At 38.4% G+C, this 18,849-nt stretch overlaps 1 protein-coding gene and 1 long non-coding RNA gene across 2 annotated transcripts in view; one reads left to right on the forward strand and one right to left on the reverse strand.

The window, feature by feature from the left end:
• Window positions 1-18,849, forward strand: part of LOC141510147 (uncharacterized) — a 53,198-nt gene that overhangs the window by 21,381 nt on the left and 12,968 nt on the right. The window contains exon 2 of the long non-coding RNA XR_012474785.1: window positions 16,471-16,535. This is a non-coding gene — a long non-coding RNA (uncharacterized LOC141510147). The remainder of the gene's footprint in view (window positions 1-16,470; window positions 16,536-18,849) is intronic.
• The window catches only part of LOC141510144 (sulfotransferase 2A1-like), a 150,634-nt gene continuing 148,442 nt past the window's right edge, over window positions 16,658-18,849 (reverse strand). Inside the window, exon 8 of the mRNA XM_074220155.1 lies at window positions 16,658-17,068. Coding sequence (XP_074076256.1) covers window positions 16,868-17,068 — 201 coding nt within the window. The 3' untranslated portion in view covers window positions 16,658-16,867. The remainder of the gene's footprint in view (window positions 17,069-18,849) is intronic.

Genomic DNA, 18,849 nt, shown 5'->3' on the forward strand with positions numbered 1-18,849 from the left:
GGAAAAGCGATACTACAGATAAGTTAATACAGGAAGAAATACTCTATCTATCAGATCTATGGAAAGATGATAAATTTATGACCAAACAAGAATCAGAGTTCATTATAAACTGCAAAATGAATGATTTTGACTATATTAAATTAAAACATTTTACACTAATAAGATTAAGTTTTATATATATATATTTATACATATATATATATATATATATATATATATATATATATATATATGCATTCATTCAAGTTCATATGAGTTATTAGTATCTTCTTCCCAGGAAGGAATGCAAGCAGTTCAACATCATTGAGTTCCTGATAGTTAGTCCTTCTCATCCACCACCTCCTTGGTTCCCTCTACTTGGAGATCAAACTTAATGTTCAGCTCTGGTTGTTTTAATAAGAAAGTTTGAAAGTCCCCTGTTTCATTGAAAGTCCATCTTTTCCCCTGAAAGAGGAAGTTCAGTATTGCTGGGGAGTTGCCTTTAGGAATATCATATTCCAAGTCCTATGAGTCCTTAATATTGATGCTTGCAGATCCCCTGTAATCCTGACTATAGAGCCACAGTAGTTGAATTCCTTGTTTTTGACAGCTGTTAGAATTTTCTCTTTGACTTGGGAATTTTGGAGTCTGATTTTAGTATTCCTGGAAGTACTTCTTTTGGGATCTCTCAGGAGGTGATCAGTGAATTCCCTCAATTTCTATTTTATCTTGTTTCTAGGATCTCTGGGCAATTTTGATGCATTATTTATTGAAAAATGAAATCTAGGCTCTTTTCCTGGTCATGCCTTTGCTATAACGCAATAATTTTTAAATTATCTCTCATGGATCTGTTTTCAAGGTCAGTTGTTTTTCCAATGAGATATTTCACCTTTTCTTCTAATTTTTTTTGGCATCTATGAGGTATCTATAGGTATCTGAGTTCTGGCAAAGCCATCAGCTCCCTTTAGTTCCATTCTACTTTTGGAGGAGATATTTTCTTCACAAAGTTTTTTTAAATTTCCTTTTCCAACTGACCAATTCTGCTTTTTAAGGCATTCTTCTCTTCATTTGTCTTTTGTATTGCTTTTTCCATTTGGCATAAACTGGTTTTTAACATATTATTTTCTTCAGTACTTTTTTATTTCATTCACCAAGCTGCTGACTTGGTTTTCATAATTTATCTACATGACTTTCTTTTCTCCTTGCAATTTTTACTCTACCTCCTTTAATTGCTTTTCAAAGTATTCTTGAGCTCATCCATAACCTGAACTAATATTTTATTTTCTCTTGGAGGTTTTTGGATATAGAAGCTTTGATGTTGTTGTTATGTGAGTGTATATTTTTATCCTCCATGGGACCAAAGTAATTTTCTATGATGAGATTCTTCTTTTTTCTATTGTCTGCTCATTTCCTCAGCCCATGACTGATTTACTGAACTTCCAAGGCTTTGGGGGGTTTTAGGGACAGCCCATAGGGGCCATAATACCTACAAGATTTTATGAGAGCCTCTGACTGCTCTCTTGCCTGTGTTCAGCCTCCACCCCCCCTCTCTGGAGGGTCCCTGCTTATCTATGGTGGGTTGTGGGGACCCCGACTGCAAACTGAATCTGAGTGTGGGCAAACAGCTGAGTCCTGCCCCAGGGATAGTAGAGAGATTTCTGCAATTTCCCCCAATCACCTTACTGTCTTTGGGACCTGCGAGGTGGCTCTGTCAACTCCTGCTGCAGGTTCTCACTGAAGGGCTACTCTGAAGCTGGAGCTCCACTCTGCTCTCTCTGGCTCAGCAAAGTTCTCTCCCACTCCTTCCAGATGTTCCTGATGATTAAACTGTCCCCTCTGCTGGACCCAGGCACCTGGCCCAGCTTTGCTGTGGCTATGGCTTTTTCCAACTCTTGGTCCTGGTGGAATGGACCTTTCCTACAAAATGACTAGTTTCTCTTGGACTGGGAAATTGTATCACTCAGTCTTTTGTGGGTTCTTCCCGCTCCTAATTTTGATTAGAGTCATAATTTGATGACTTTTGTAGCTTTTTGGGAATTCCTGCCTTCACTCCAACACCTTGTCTCTGCCCTATGAGAGTGCATTGTTCTTCCTTGTCATCATTGTAACTTTCTATGGTCAGAGTTGTTTTTTCTGTTTGCTCATTTGCCCAGTCTCTGACTTGATTTTAACTCTTTGTTAAAAGTAGGTCTCTGCTTCTGGGGTAGAGGGTCACTATTCTAAGTTTTTGGGGTGTTTTGCAGCTGTTCTCAGGGACACTTCTAGGGATCTGCAAGTTGTCAGTTCTTTCAAGGTTGTATGATTCAAGAAGTGTTAACTTCACTCCTGGTCTGTGCTCTGATCTTTTCTGCCCTAGAAATATGTAAATATTCTCTCCTCTTCTGGGGGGGGTGCTACCTCCGATGTGTTACTGCTCCTCCTCTATCTTGGATTGCTTCCAGGGATACAACTGATCACTAAGCATGGGCAAAGCAACTGAGTCGTGCCTCAGTGCCAGCAGAGACCGATAATCTCCTTCTGACACCCTTACCATGTGTGGGTTGAGAGCTCTGGAAGCAGCTGATTCAATGGTTTCAAAGCCTATTTCTGGTTTGCTGGGGTTCGATCTATTCTGTCAGGGCTTGTGCTAAGCTCTGCTGGATTGTGCTCCCTTTCACACTGCTGTGGTTGACCTTTCCTGTTGATGCTTCTAAGTTGTCTTTGGTGTCTGTGGCCTGAGAGGTCTGGAAATCACCATTATTGCTACTAATTCAGTCACCTTGCTTCTGTTCCAGTATTATTGGCACCCTGGTCTCTGCTGGCATGGTCTTCCGATTCATCTTGTGCTCAGAATTGTTTTTCTCCATCTTTTTGTGGATTCTTTCTATAATTTGTTTAGAGTCATTATTTAAAGATAATTTGGAGGAATTTGGGGGAAGCTTAAATGAATCTCTACCTTTCAGAAATGATTTCTTAAAAATTAGAACTGGTAGGAACAGAGTCAAGATGGCTGAGTGAAGGCAGGACCTCTGCAAGGTCTCCCCCAGTTGACTCCAATTACATTTAAATATTGACACTATTCGAATTCTGGAGTAGCAGAACCTGTGGAAAGTCTGTGTAAGAGAATTTTTCAGATCAAGACAACTTGAAAGATATGCACAAAGGATCTGTTTCACTGTACTTAGAAAGAGCCTGCAGTACAGACTGGACATTGCCAGATCAAAATGTCTCCAGATGTCTAAGAACAGCCCGTGGGGCACTGGGTCCCTGGCACTGCCTGAATCCATGGCAGGACTGGCAATTTCCAGCCCTTTCAGCCCAAGAATTGCCAACAACTTTAAAGGTCAGTAGGAAAACCATGCCACCCTAGGGTGAAAGTGGAATCTATTCCAGAACAGATCTCAGTGCAGACCCAGCCCTGGGAACCAGAATCAAACTTGGGGCGCCATCTCAGGGAGCTCAGCCCATGAATGGTAAAATAATTGGGGATATTACAGAGATCTCTTTTCTATCTCTGAGGCTTTGTCCATACTCAGATCCAAGTCACTGTCTAGGGCTCCAGTATCAGGAAAAGGAACTTTACTGCCATAGCAGAGCAGGGACTCTCCTCATGGTTCCATGGCCGAAAGAAGTGCTTGTGGTCATCTACAGATCAGAGCACAGGCCAGACCAGCAATAAAGGCCTTTCAAGGGAGGCTTGAAATAATTGAGGCTCCTGGGAGTGTCCCTGAAAACAGTTACAAAAACCCACAAAAGCTTAGGACAATGAGTCTGCACCCTGGAAGTAGAACTCCACATTAACAAAGAATTAAATTCAAGTAATAGACTGGCGAAATGAACAAACAGCAGCAGAAAAAATCCAACCCTAGGCAATTACTTTGGTCCTGTGGAGGATCAAAACACACACTCAGAAGTTAACAAAGTCAAAGCTCCTACATCCAAAGCCTCCAAGTCAAATCTGAATTGATCTCAGGCTATGGAAGATATGAAAAAAGATTTTGAAAATCAAATGATGGAGGTAGAGGAACAACTCGGAAGAGAAATTAGAGCAATGTGGGAAAATCATGAAAATGAAGTCAACAGCTTGGTGAAGGAGATTCAAAAAATATTGAAGAAAGTAACATCTTAAAAACCAGTTTGAGTCAAATGGAAAAAAAGACATTTATAAAGACCAATGAGGAAAAGAATGTCTTTAAAAGCAGACTTGATCAAAAGGAAAAAGAGATATATAATAGCTCTCTGAAGAAAATAATTTCTTCAAATGTAGAATGGAGCTAAGGGCAGTTGATGGCTTTCCTGAAAGTGATCCCAAAATATTGTGTTCCAGAAATATTATAGTGAAATTTCAGAGGTCCCAAGTCAAGAAAAAAATATTAAAAGCAGCCGGAAAGAAACAATTCAAAAATGGAGCTAGAATCAGGTTAACGGAAGATTTAGCAGCTTCTACATTAAGGACTCATATAACAAGTAATATGTCATTCCAGAAGGCAAAAGAACTTAGATTATAACTAAGAATCAACCACCCAGCAATATTGAATGTACCTTTTTAGGAGAAAAGATGAATATTCAACGAAATAGGATACTTTCCAACTTTCCTGATGAAATGACCAGAGCTGAACAGAAAGCTTGATCTTCAAGAAAAGCACTCAGGTGTAGCACAGAGAGGGTGGAAAAGAAGGACCAATCCCGAGGGTCTTAATGTTGTTGAACTACTTCTATTCCCTCATGGGAAGGTGATACTGATATGTTTCATTTATTAGGGCAGTTAGAAGGAGAATATATAGACAAGGAACAGGAGGGAGTTAAATTTGAAGGTTTATTATATTAAAAATATGGAGTTGGTGAGAAAGGAATGTATTGGGAGAAAGGGAAAGGAATGGTAGAATGGGATAAGTTATTTCACATAAAAGAATCAAGGTAAAGCTTTTCAGTGGAGAGGAAGGGGGGTGAGCTGAGAGGGAGTGAGTGAGCCTTACTTTCATCAGAAGTGGCTCAGAGAGGGAATAACATACACATTCAATTGGCTATAGAAATCTATCTTATGTCACAGGGAAACAGGAGAGAGAAGAGATAAGGGAAAGGGTATGGGAGAGAGGACAGAGAGGGTAGTTGACGGAAGAGAGGGAATAACATGGGAGAGGTTATTCAGATACAATACAGTTTTGCGTAGGAAAAGGGTGAAAGGAGAGAATGAGAATAGAGTAAATGGGGATGGGGGAATAAGATTAAGTGAAATACAGTTAGCAAAAGTAATTGTGGGGAAAAGGACAAATGACAATACAATAGTAAATGTATATGATTTGTAAATGAATAAATATGCATATATCAGGACACATCAATACACATCCAAATATTAGGATGGTATGTTTCAAATTGTTTATTGATTGAAAAATTTTGGAGACACACTTGGTGGCTATGCTTTGCCAGGTTTTCCTTTGATACAAAAGAAAAATGGCACAGACAAAGTCCAAAAGGTACTTGACTGGCTCTAGAAATTTGTGCTTAATGAATCAATAGAATAGGGAGAACATTGCATATATTAACAGTAAAACTGTAAAGATATTCAACTGAAAGATTTAGCTACTCTGGTCAAAGCAATAATTCATCAAAATTCCAAAGGACTCATTGTAAATGATACTTTCTACAGAGAGAGAGAGAGAGAGTGAGAGAGAGAGAGAGAGAGAGAGACAGAGAGAGACAGAGAGACAGAGAGACAGAGAATCAACTCTGAGTAAGACTGCATCATACTTTATTTTTTACATGACAAATGGGGCTAGGTGACATGGCCATGGCCACACAGCTAATTATTAAGGGTCTGTGGCCAGATTTTAACTCAGGTACTCCTGACTCCAGGGCCTGTGCTCTATCCACTGTGCCACCTAGCTGCCCCTTGAATCATATTCTTTTAACATTTCTTTTTCTTGAAGTTTCTTTGTAGATTTTCTCTGACAACATGGATAAAATGGACTTATTTTTATAACTTTATATGTGTAATCAGTATCACATAGTTTGTCTTCTCAAGTGGAATGAGGATATAAGAGATTTTTGAAGCTCAAAATTTTAGAAAATTAAAATGTAATTTTTGCCTGTAATTGTAAATATTTAACAAAGAACATAAATATATATTTTAGAAAGAACTCATTAGGAGAAATAATGAAAAAATGTAGGAGTAAAGGGGGAAATAGCACATCTAGACCTCAAAGTCTATTACAAAGCAACAGTCATCAATCCAATTTGGTAATGGCTAAAAAATAAAGAAGTAGGTCAGGGGAACCGAATAGGTGAACAGAGAAAAATCAGAAACAATGTAACTCCATAACAGAGTATTTGATAAAAGGGAGAAAATTAATTACTTAGTAATTTATTTCCTATTTGTACAAAACTTCTGGGAAAACTGGAAAGTAATCTTGCAGAAATTAGCTTTAGAGAAATTATTCCACAGTATATTGTAAATGGACCTATGATTTGATATTAAAGATAATATTATAACAATTTCTAAAAATGTTATTAATATTCTTTTCACACCTGTGAGTTAGAGATGGATTCTTAAGCAAATTAATTATAGGGTTAATGAAACTGAAAATCTTGTGCACAAACAAAAGTGAGGCACCAAAGAGATAAATGCAAATGACAGAACAGGAAAAATTTTATTTTTATCCTGTCTCTTATATGCACTTGCTATTATACATTATATAAGCAATTAAAATAGATGTGTATAGATACATATGCATCTTTGTATGTATGCATCTTCCTTAATGTCATTCCTCAATAAAAAGTTGTTAGAGCAAATGAATAATTTTCAAAAGATTACTTGTCAGCTATTAGCAGTCTTATTCATACTATTATCTTGACTGATTTGTTCAATACATCATTGATCTCAATTTGACAGTCCTGAAGAGGAAAAGAAACTAGCGTAAAAAGGTAAGCAAGATGTGTTGTAAGCATTTCTCTGGGTTGTCATCATGAGTCTAATTTGGGTGTGTCATCCTCATCCCTGAGAGAGAAAAGAGATGGAAAGTTGTGAAGTCAGGAGCCATGGCCCTCAGAATTTGAGAAATATTACAGAAATAAGAACCGAGATCATTGGCCTGTAGTATGAAGTTTCTCTTCCTTTTTGGACATCAGGAAAGTACATGTCCATTTCCAGTGCTATGATAGCTCATTCAATGAAAACCCAGATGTCACTTAGAGGGTGTCAGTCATCCTAGTTGCCAAGTCTTTCAGGATCCAAGAGTAACATTTTTCTGTATCAAGGCATTTGATGTGAACAAGGTCAGCTCATTATCCTCTTTATTATCTATTCCATTGCCAATCTTAATCATGAAATATCTGTTTATCATGTTTGTTCCATCCATTATGGACCCAAAGCTATTTTCTTTAGAAAAAAGTATATCAATATAAAAGTGAGAGTTTTTGCCTTCTCTCTCTCTCTCTCTCTCTAACTCTCTCTCTCTCTGTTGGCCTGTTTTAAGGAGGGCTGGATTTGGGAATTAAAAATACCTTGGCTTGTATGTCATTTCAAACTAGCTGTGTTATGCTGGATTAGTTTCTTCATTTCTGGATACCTTATTTGTAATGAGGAAGATGGATTAGATGGTCTCCCAGGTTCCTTCCAGGTTGAGTTCTAGAACGCCATGCTCATTCAGTTCACCTCAAGCATAGATATTATTCTTTTAATGAGTCTTCTTGACTATAACATCAGCAAATAAGTCCCTTTATCCTTCCTGACTGGACTGAGCACATTCTGAGCTTTAGAAATTACTGAAATAATTTTGAAATAAATGGGCCAACGTTTTGTATCCATCTTTTTTATATATATTTGTTTCCATCTTTCGAACATGTTTTTAATGAATGTAATTTAGTATATGATTCTTCTGGGCATCTATATTTTTCTTTTAAAAATAGGCAATTATTGTTTTCTTCCTCATCAATACAACATTTTTTGTGGGTCCAGTGTTTGCTTCTTTCTTTTCCATTATATAAACATTTTATTTGTTTTTCAATTACACACAATGGTAATTTCTATGAATCACTTTTTGCAATGTTTTGAGTTTCACAAGTTTTTCTCCCTCCCTTCGTTCCCTCTCCCATCCCCCCAAAAGAAGAAAAGCTGATATAGTCTTTACATCTCCATGCATGGTATGTGTAGATCAAAACTGAATGTCTTGTGAGCGAAGAAACAGTTCTAAAAGGAAGAAAAACATAAGAGATAGAAAGAAATTATGTAATATATGACAATTTTAAAAACTGAACATAATAAGCTTTGGTTTTCATTTAAGTTCCATACTTGCTTCTCTAGATACAGATTGTATTCTCCAACAAAGATTCCCTAAAATTGTCCTTGATTATTGCAAATGGTGGGGTGCGTTGGTCCTTCAAGGTTGATCATTACCTCATGTTGTGATTACTATTTGCAATGTTCTTCTGGTTCTGTTCACCTCTCAGTGTGTCATTCTGGAGAATTTCTTCCTCTTTCTCTAGAATTGAGTACCATTAGATCCAACTTAAAGTTCCTCTGGATTCTTTGAAATATAATCTTTCAAATTCTAAGGATTATGTCAGATGAGGTACACCTCAATTTCTTCCCTTCTCCCTCAACCCCAATGACATCTCTCACCTTAAAAGGGTCTCACCATTGTCTTCTCGGGAACTAGCTCTTCCCCATTTATGAGAATCATTGAGGATGAAGTGTTCCATTGTTGATTTCTCCATTATTGAAGAAGACTGTTATAACTGGCTTATTGGTGTCCTTCACTGTAAAAGGGGACCAAAATGACATCATTGTATTAGGATACATGTGTCCAAATGTGACTGATCAAATTAATAAGAACTCAGAAGGCTCTACTACAGATCAGTCATAAATTGTGCACGTGAACATTTGGAATGAAGGTGTGTTGTATTTCACATTTCTTTTGAGCTGCTGAAATTGTGCTTCTGCTTAATGACACACTTCTTGATGTGAGCACACCACTCCGAACAGTCCTGTGCCTGTATTTCATGTCTCCCTATTGCTTTCAATGTTCTTCATAGAGACTTTGAGAGTGGCATTGTAGTTTCTTCTGTACTCCATGTGATCACTTTCCTTGCATGACTCTTCATAACATAATCTTTTGGGGAAGTATGTGTTAACATTTGAACAATGTGGTCAAACTAATGAAAGTGAGTTTTCTGAGGTAGCATTTGAATGACTATAATTTAATTCAAAAAAGGGCTTCAGTATCTGATATCTTATCCTGAGCAGGAGATCTTCAGAATCTTCCTAAAACAATTCAAATAGAAATGATTCAGTTTCCTGACATGAGGATGGTACACTGTCCAGGTTGCACAGGTATACAACAATGAGGACAGCACATCAATTCTATAGACCTTCATTTTGGTAGTCAGTCTAATGTCTCTTCACCTACATTTTCTTCAGTGTCTCCCAAACACTTCACTAGCTCTGCATGTGTCCATTAAACTCAACAAATATGTATATATCCTGTAAACTCAAGGTAAATGAACTTACCCACTTCATTCAGTGCTTCTCCATTAGATGTATCTGATATTTTCAAGTTTGTATTATCTGGTGCAGACTGGGGGAGAACCTCTGTTAGCATAATGTTAATTGGGTTTTTTTACCAATACTAGCACAAGCAGCTGAGAATTAAACCAGACTGTTGCATCTGAACCTCAGAAGCCTCATTGAGTGCCAAATAATTTGGGAGCCAAAAGTCACTCACCAACTCTCCTTTCAATTTGGTCTTGGTATGTAGCCGAGCCTTGCCTTACTCAGGTTGCTATTTGGATGAGATACCTGCTGAGCTTACTCTTAGCAAGAACTGCTTGTCATTCAAGTCTACTGGATTTAATGCTTTCTTAAGTGTGTGAGCATTGCAGTTATCAAGAGTGAGTGGAATCATCCATTTTTACAAATGTTTTTGTACATCTTCCTGGGTGTTTCAATGGCAGGGCACAATCCCTGCCATAAACAGCATGTAGATTAGTAAGGGATGAACTAAACAATAATTAGTACCCCTTTTCTAGCCCCTTTCTCATACCAAGAAGTGCGCTGTTTAGTTCAGAAAAAAGGCTGCTTAGACACCTGGGGGCTGCCAAGTTCCATTGCTGCTTCAGTCCAATGAGAAGGTGTCCATGTGGCTTAGGTCTCCTGTGTACAGGATTGTGACCACAGATCTCAATGTATCTGTACCTGCTGCATCATCCTTTGTCCATCCCCAAAATTCTCAGAGGTTGAACATAATGATAAAATACTATAGCTGATATCTTTTGACACCTGATTAAGTTGAATCTATGTGTGCCAGAGTTGCACAAAGTTGACCTCACTCTATCTTCCAGATTCCTCAGAGTCAGTGGCAAGATATAAATCAAGATAACTGGCAATGACTTGGGATGGAGTAGATGACCATGGTATCTTTAATGTCTAATCAAGTGCCTACTTCAGCTCCCTCATGGCCATTGGAAGAAATGTTTTCATTCACCCATTCTTCTGGGAGAAGTCTTCACATCTTTTGCCTAGACATCCATCTAACTTATCAATAGGTTTGAGACCTCTTGTTCACCCTCAATTTGATTTAGCTCATGTGCCAAAATGACTAACTGATGTATAACTCCTGTATATAATCCTGTTTTGTGGAACCAAAGGTAAGAATTGTTGAATATAAAAAAGAAGTCCTAAAAAGGGCTTGGCCACTCTCACAGAAGTTTTAGCTTTTACTCCAAACCCCCACACTCTGAAAATTATCACTGAGGGAATAAAAGGCTCATCATCAAATCTTCATCATCAAATCTTCCTTCCACTCTACAAAGACCACAAGTGTTACTGGCTATGTTTGGATAATTGTAGTCCTTTTTCATGACTCCATCTTGCCTCTGTGACAGGCTGATGATGTTTCCCCAACTCCTCATTCATCCTCTCAATACCTTATGCAAGGAAGCTGCACTAACCTGAATCAGCTTAGTGTGACCTTGTTGAATAACCCTCCTTCTGGTTAAGTAAAACTCTTTTTGGGACCTGTTGAATGTTCTACTCCTTTCTTGTTTTGTTTCAACCCAGACCCTAAGCTGCTCAGGTACCAGACTGTGTCATTCTGCTCCAAGCACCCTCTAACTCCACTCCCTAACTGTGTGTGTGACTTCCCTGCCCACCAATCCCTTCTATTTACATGTCCACTATTAAAAGGTAAACCTTTTCAGGACAAAGACTATCTTGCCTTTATATTTGTAGTTCCAGTACTTAGCAGAGGGCCTCATTCAGTACTGAAATTTTTCTTTATTAATACTGAATTCTATTTTATTCCACCCTCATTCTCTGTATTGGGATGTTGAATTCATAATCATGATAGCTGGATTTCAATAATGAGTCTGTTGACATTTAAGGTCATTGACTTAGCTCCTTTCTTGGATTTTGTATCCTGTTAATTCCTGAGTGTCTCACCTCCAACTATTCTACCTAAATTCAAACTACAACTAGGTCCCAGATCAGGCAAATTATGAATCTCATAGAGTGGTCCCATATATTTCAATTTTTATTATGTGACTTTTTCATAATAATGAATTGGTTGTTTGCTAGGTTCTTGTCTTTCATTATCGAAGATTAAAATGTCATTGCTATGTTTGAGACAAATTACAGTTATCCTACTGTGGCTGATCAGACCAATATGAGCTTGGAATGCACTACCACAGGTTGGGCACAAATAGTCCATGGGACTATCTGTGGAATAGTTCAACTGAGGTAGGTCCTCTAAAGTTACAGAAGTCACATTTCCTTTGAGCTGCTTCAATTCTGCCTTCCTCATATGCTGGGTGGTCCTGTGCCACTGTCTCCCATAGAGTACAACAAATTTTAAGTTGTTCAATGAGAAATTCAGGGTGTCTCGATATTGCTTCTTCTGACCAGCTTGTGAGCACTTGCCCCATGGGAGTTTTCCATAAAAATTTTTTTTTCTCAAGCATACTTGTGGCATTCTAACAATGTGTCCAGCCCATAGTAGTCACACTCTGTAGTAATGTTGGAATGCTAGACAGTTTAGCTCAAAAAAGAACTTCATTGTCTGTGATCTTCTCTTGACAGGTGATCTTCAGAATCTTCCTAAGACAATTTAGATGGAAATGATCCAGTTTCCTGTAGTCTTACTGGTAGACTGTTTCACAGGCATATAACAATAAGGTCAGCACAAGGACTCTGTAGACTTTCACTTTAGTAGTTAGTCTAATCCCTCTTCTCTCTCACAATTTCTTTCGTAGTCTCCCAAATACTGTTAATTCTAGCAATGTGACAACTTCATTGTCAATGTATACCCCCTTGGAAAGGACACTGCCAAAGTAAGTGAACTTGTCCAGTGCTCAAAACTTCTCCCTTTGCTGTAATCCATGATTCCACATATGGAGGTGTGGTGCTGGCTGATGGAGTACCTATGTTTTCTTGGTATTCATTGTAAGACCAAAATGAGCACAAGCAGCAGAAAATAGATCCATACTTTATTGCACCTCAGTTTCAGAGGCTTCATTGAGTGTACAATCATCTTCAAACAGATCGTGCACCAACATTGCCTCCAGTTTGGTCCTGGCTTGTAGCATTTTCAAGTAAAATAATTTGCTATCAGTTCAGTAGCTGACCTTGAGGCCATGTTCATCCTCATTGAAAGATTTTGATAACATGACTGAAAACATCATGATAAAGAGTATGGGAACAAGGGCACATTTTTACTTCATTGTTGACTAGGAAATCTCAAGAGTATCATCTACTATCCAGAAGCCGGGCATGCATGCCATCGTGGAATTGACATAAAGTACTGATAAACTTCTCCACACAAAATTTGCCATAATTTCCGTAAACCCTTGACCAAAAGACTTTCGTCGGTCAGCTGTATAAATATTGCATACAGACCTCTTTTCTGTTGCTAGTATTTTTCCTGGAGTTGTCAGGCAGCAAACAATATATGCACTGTTGCTTGACCCTTTCTGAAGGAACATTGGCTCTCAGGAAGGTGACCATCTTCCAGATAAGGATCAGCCTGTTGAGACCTCTACCAGAAATGAATAAAAGAGAAATGCTCCTGTGATTGTCACAGGACAATCTACTCCCTTTACCTTTATAGAGATGGGTAATGGGGGCATCCTTGAATTCTTGAGAGATAACCTCTTCCTGCCACATAACCTTGAAAATTTCAGACAGGTTTTGAATGAGTAATGGATCCTCACCTTGTAGATCTCAGCTAGAATAGAACCAGTTGGTTCTTCAGTTGCAAATTCAGCTAGGGTCTGATTGACTTCAACTTGAGGTAAAAGGTCAATGACTTCTGCATTGATTGATGATGGTCTTTTAAGAATGCTATGGAAGTGTTTATCTCATCTCTCTAAGATCCTGTCCCTATAGGTAATCCATGTGGCTCCATCAGCACTGAGTAGCTTAGATACATCATATATCTTTGATCCATAGATAGTCTTCAAGGCATCATAAAAACACTTTGGTTTGTTAGTATCGGCATAAAATTGCATTTCATCTGCCTTCCTACTGACACAAGAGTCCTATATCTCTCTCTAAGTTTTGCTTAGACTCTTTACTTTTGAAGGAATTAAATTCTGCCTGTGGAGTTTTCATTTTTCATTTAGCAGCTTCTCTATTTCCCCATTATTTCAGTCTTGTTGTTTGGGAGTGTTCTGGCTCAGATGAACAAATGCAGTGCTATACACTAGATCTCTGAGCGCTTCCCACTCCTTTTCTCCTCCTCTGTTGCCAATTGTTGGTTGGTTCAGTTTTCCCTCTAAGTTAGCCACAAACTCTTCCTGATCAGAGAGACACTCTAATCTCTTGTCACTAATTCTTCTACTATTCATTTTGCCTTTGGGTTGTCACTTTGGTTAAATATGAATATTCAACTTAGAGAAGATGAGTCTGTGATTAGTCCAGTTCTCGGCACCACATATAGCTTTTGTCACTCTCATATCCTACCTGTCTCTTTTCCTTACAATGACATAGTCTAATAGAGGTCAATGTTTGCTAGGAGGGTGTATCCAGGAAGTTTTATTACATTTAGGAAAATGAAAGACAGTCATTGTGATGAGAAGGTCTTGGGATACACAATTTTTCAGTAGGAGGTGACCATTGCTGTTGCTTTTCCCAGCTCCATTCCTGTCAAGGACTCCCTGCCATGTCTGGTCATCTGAACATACTATAGCAGTAGAGCAACCTACAATTATAAGCTAGTCCTCCTTTGAAGATAAGGGTCTCATTACAATTTTCCTTTAGCTTCATCAGTGTTCACCATGGTGGGAGCATAGTCAATGATTATAGTGGCATGTTGTTTTCCTGGAAGTGGAAATGTTATTGTTACGAGCCTTTTGGTAGGCATGCAAGAATGCTGACTAAATGAGTTTTGATTGCAAAACCTAGCCTAGCTTCACATCTTTTGCTCTCACTGTGACCACTCCAAAAAGAAATGTGTATCCATTTTGGACCTCAGTAAGCTGGCCTGCATTTTCCAGTCCTCTTTTACTCAGGGATGCTATTTGGATACTGTACCTGCTGAGTACTCTTGCAACAAGAACTGTTGATCTTTCAGGTCCATTGTATCTGGTATTGTCTATCAATGTGTGCACGTTCCATGTACCAATGATGAGTGGAATTGTTTTTGAAGAAGTTTATGTACACACACACATATGTATATATATATATATATGTGTGTGTGTGTGTGTGTGTGTGTGTGTGTGTGTGTGTGTGTGTGTATGGTCTCTACTGCACTGTGGGATTCCGGCCTGCCATGTTTATCAGGCCAGGGTTGGGTGAGCAGACAATTTTTAGGGAACATTTTCTCTTTTCTAGCCCCTTCCTGGCATTGGAAGGTGAACAGTGTGATCCTTACTATGGCAGCTCATTCACCATGGGGATGAGAAATCCCACTGCTGCTTTCAGTGGAGAAATGACCCTATGACCCTGGGTTGCCTGCATGCAGATTTGTGACCATATCACCTGCTGTTTCAGCATTTGTCTGTCAACACAGACCTTTGAGGAATGGTTATGAGTGACAACTTTTGTTGTGTGCATAAATTGGATTTAAGTGAGGTAGAACTGGATGAAACCAACTGCCTCACTGTCTCTTCCAAAGTCATCACGATCCAGCATAATAAGACAGAGTCAAGACAACTGGTGATGGTTCTAGATGTAGTGGATGACCTTTGCATCTTCAATGTCTAACCAAGCTCTGAGGGCTCCACAGCATCTGCTTCACCTGGCTTCATGGTCATTGGAATGAATTGTTCTCCTCTGCCCATTCCACCAAGGGAAGATTTCACATGCTTGGGGTAGACACTCCTCACTACTTACTGATGAGTTTGAGACTCCCTTGGTTAACCTCAACCAGGTTTAACCCTCCTACCAAAATGGTTTACTGGGGTAAGGCCACTATTCATGCTATAGCTTCTTGGAGTCACGGGTGAGAGTTAGATGGCTCAGTTGGACACCAAAAATGGAAAGCAGCCCTGAAGATGGTTTGGCAGTACTCATACCAAGCTACTAGTATTCCCTGAACACACCCTACACCCCTCATTATGGTTACAACCCAATGGGAAGATGAAATATGACATTGATTCATGTGTTCTCTTTATGAGATTCATAATTCACCACAACCAGGAAACTGGCCATAATATTTTATCGTCTCAACTTTGTCAAATTTAAGTAGACACTTTTCTCTTTTGCCCTCCATTTAATATTCAAAACTCTCAGGTTATCTATTCAGTACTCCAGAAAATGCATTCTCGTCAGTCTTATTTTTGCTTAATTCATCCTTTAATGGAAGCTGGTTGTTAATCTATTTTAAGCCAGACATGATTCAGAAATCAAGGGATGAATAGGGTTGCAAAAATAGGTCATTTTGAAAACAAATTCTCCTGATCAGATTGGGGTTATTGTTTTAATTCAGTGACCCAAGCATTGTTTCATATTATCTCATCTCATAGAATTTTTAATTTATTGAACCTTCCCTACAATCACCATCATAACAACAGACAGAAATTGCCTACAACAGTCAGCATTTATTTAGGTTTAAAATACCCAAGATCTCAGGATTTGAAGGTCTATCCCACAATAGCACCCAAAGCACATTTATCAAATGTAAAGCTAGCACATTGAGACATGGATCAAAACTGAAACCTTTCATCTGGCAAAAAGCAAGCATGCCCTGTACTAGTTATCGCAGTACAGGAAGACACCAGAAAGCAGAGGAAGAGGGATACAGAGGAAGAGCAAAAATCATGTCTAACTGCAGATCATATAGAGGTAGATAACACCAGGTCTTCCACAGCACATCTCAGCATTGATCCCATGGGAACAGGTCCCGGCCCAGCCCCTTCATCTTTTCTTGATATATCCTGTTGAATGTTTCCATCTGGGTCACTGTGAAGTAGTTTTTCCAGTCTCCACAGATTCCTGCCATGTGTGAAAAGCAGTAATAGTTCTGGTGATAGGTCCTTAGGGATCATTTTTTTCATTCCACTTTCCCTCCCTCCTTTACCCAGGAAGAAGATACTGGGTGGACCTTTGGTGCCTGAGATTTTGGAGATAGCACCTTCTCTTGCAACCAGTAAGCTCTTCTTTTCATCATTTATCATTAAGAGAGTATGGACATTAAGAGACTCTCCCTAAACTTGCCGCTATCTGTTATTATTCATTTTCTTGTTTTTCCTCTGATACAGGAAAACTTGAGGGAGCTTTTTTTGGTTGCTCGTATATTGTATCACTGTGTGGGTCATTGCACAGACATTTGTTGCAGTCTATTTAATGCATGGAGCAAATACTTTGGCTTCCTTCTATATGTCCCACTATTTTGTGATTCACACTTTTTTTTATTCTATTTTTGGGTGTCTTGATGCAACCTGGATTGTGCCAAACTACCCGTTTAACTCCCTTGTGGTCCTAAAATCCTTTGTCCTCACTTTTTCTCATCACCATAATTTTGAACAGTTCCATGTTTCTTATTCTAATGGCTTCATTGTTTTGCAGCATGTGATTTTTCATGACCTGGAAAGAGGCATTCTCTAGGACTGAGCTGATTTCTTCCTCACTCAGCTCTTTGTCCAGGAATTGGAAAATCTTTTCCAAATTGACCTTAAGATCCTAGGGGGGAAAGACCCCATACTTTTAATGCTGGGATGAAAAAGTCATGGAAAAAAGGAAAACGCAGAGGTCTAAAGTGTGACAGAAGAAGAGAAAGAAGATAGGGAAGAAATGAATAAGAAGTTAAAGAATGAGTTGCAAGAGAAACAGAAACAGAGATACCAGGAGAAGAAAGAATACAGAGACTTATGGGAAAGATGTGAAGGGAAAAGAAAATCAATGAAGTGTAAGGGAAAGAGGCATTTGCATGGATGCAGCTAGTGCAGGTGGCAGGGAGGACAAGATCTGTAGTAGGCATAGGAAGGGAATCATGCAAGCAAGGAGAGTAGAAAGAAAATTTGGAGAGAGCAGGCAAAAGTAACAGGAGGTGAAATTAGAGATTATGGTGAATGGTTGAAGTACTGTGAAGGTAGATGTAAAGGAAAAAAGGAAGGAAAAAAGAAATAGAGGAAATTCGAGAAAAAAGGAGAAAACCAGAATAAAATATAGAAAGGAGGAAAAGGAAATTGAAGAGCTGAAGTAAAAGGGAAGATAAAATATATAGAAGAAATGGAATAAAAGAGGAAAAGGAGACAACAGATAGGTGAAATGGAGGGAAAGATAAAAATGAAATGAAAATGAAATGAATTAAAGAAAAGAGAATGAAGGAAGCAGAAATAGAGAGAAGGGATGTAGGGGAAAAGAAGGGAAATAAAAATTGGAAGAAGAATGAAAGTAAAGAAAAATGGATAGAAGAAATGCATGGAAAGAAAAAATGAATAGAAAACAAGAAGGGGAATCAGAGAAAAAGGAAAAGTATTTAGAAAGGTGAGATGGAGGGAAAGAGATGGGAAATTGAAACAAGCAGAGGAGATGAGAGAAAGGAATAAGATAGGAAGAAAAAATATAAAGAAAGAAAAAAGAAATAGAGAAATAGGCATCAGAGATGAGGTAAAGGAAAGACAAAACAGGAAAAAGCTAAAGGGAACAAAAAAGAATGAAAAAGGACAAGAAATGGAGAGAAATAATGAAAGAGAAAAGAGGAAGTAATGCAGGGAAAGAGAGGAATAGTAAATAAGAACTGGAGGGAAATAAAAAAGAAAAGAAGGCATGAAGAAGAGCTGAAGAGAAAGAAAGGAATGAAGACAAAAGAGAAAGTTAAGATCAAAGGAAGTAAACAAAGGAAGTTAGAAGCAGATATGGTAGGAAAGAAAAAGGAAGAGCAAACAGAAAGAAGAGATAACAGGAAATAAGAAAGGAAAACAGGAAGAAGAGAAATAAAAAGGGAAAATAGTAGGAGATGGAGTGAAAGTAGAAGGAACAGAAAACTGGGAAGATGAGCTGGAGAGAGAAAGGGAGAGAAAATAGAAAAAAGAGAGAGAAACAATTTCAGAAAAAAGAGGAAGAAGAAATTGCAGAAAAAGAAAGGAAAAGAAACCTGGAAGAAAAATAGAGGGAAGAAAGGACAAGGGAAACATGAAAAATAGGAATGTGAAAGTTAAGTGAATGAGTGGATGGGAAAGAGGAAAGTTTTACCAGAGGAGAGAATGATTGTGGAGAGGAACAATAGAAAATAAAGGAATTGGCAAAAATAGGAAAAGGAAGAGCAGTAAGGAAGGGACATAGCAAGTAAAACAAAAGAAATCTGAGGAAGTAAAAGAAGAGTTAAGAAATGAAGAGGGAAGAAAATAATAGAAAAAGAGTGGGAGGAAGAAAGTCAAAAGAAGCAAGAATATTGAAGAACGAATTCAAAGAACCTCAGACAAGATGAAAAGTAGACATGGAGAATGTCTCAGGGAAAT

This window comes from Macrotis lagotis, chromosome 1, assembly GCF_037893015.1.
Source record: "Macrotis lagotis isolate mMagLag1 chromosome 1, bilby.v1.9.chrom.fasta, whole genome shotgun sequence".
Classification (NCBI taxonomy): domain Eukaryota; kingdom Metazoa; phylum Chordata; class Mammalia; order Peramelemorphia; family Peramelidae; genus Macrotis; species Macrotis lagotis.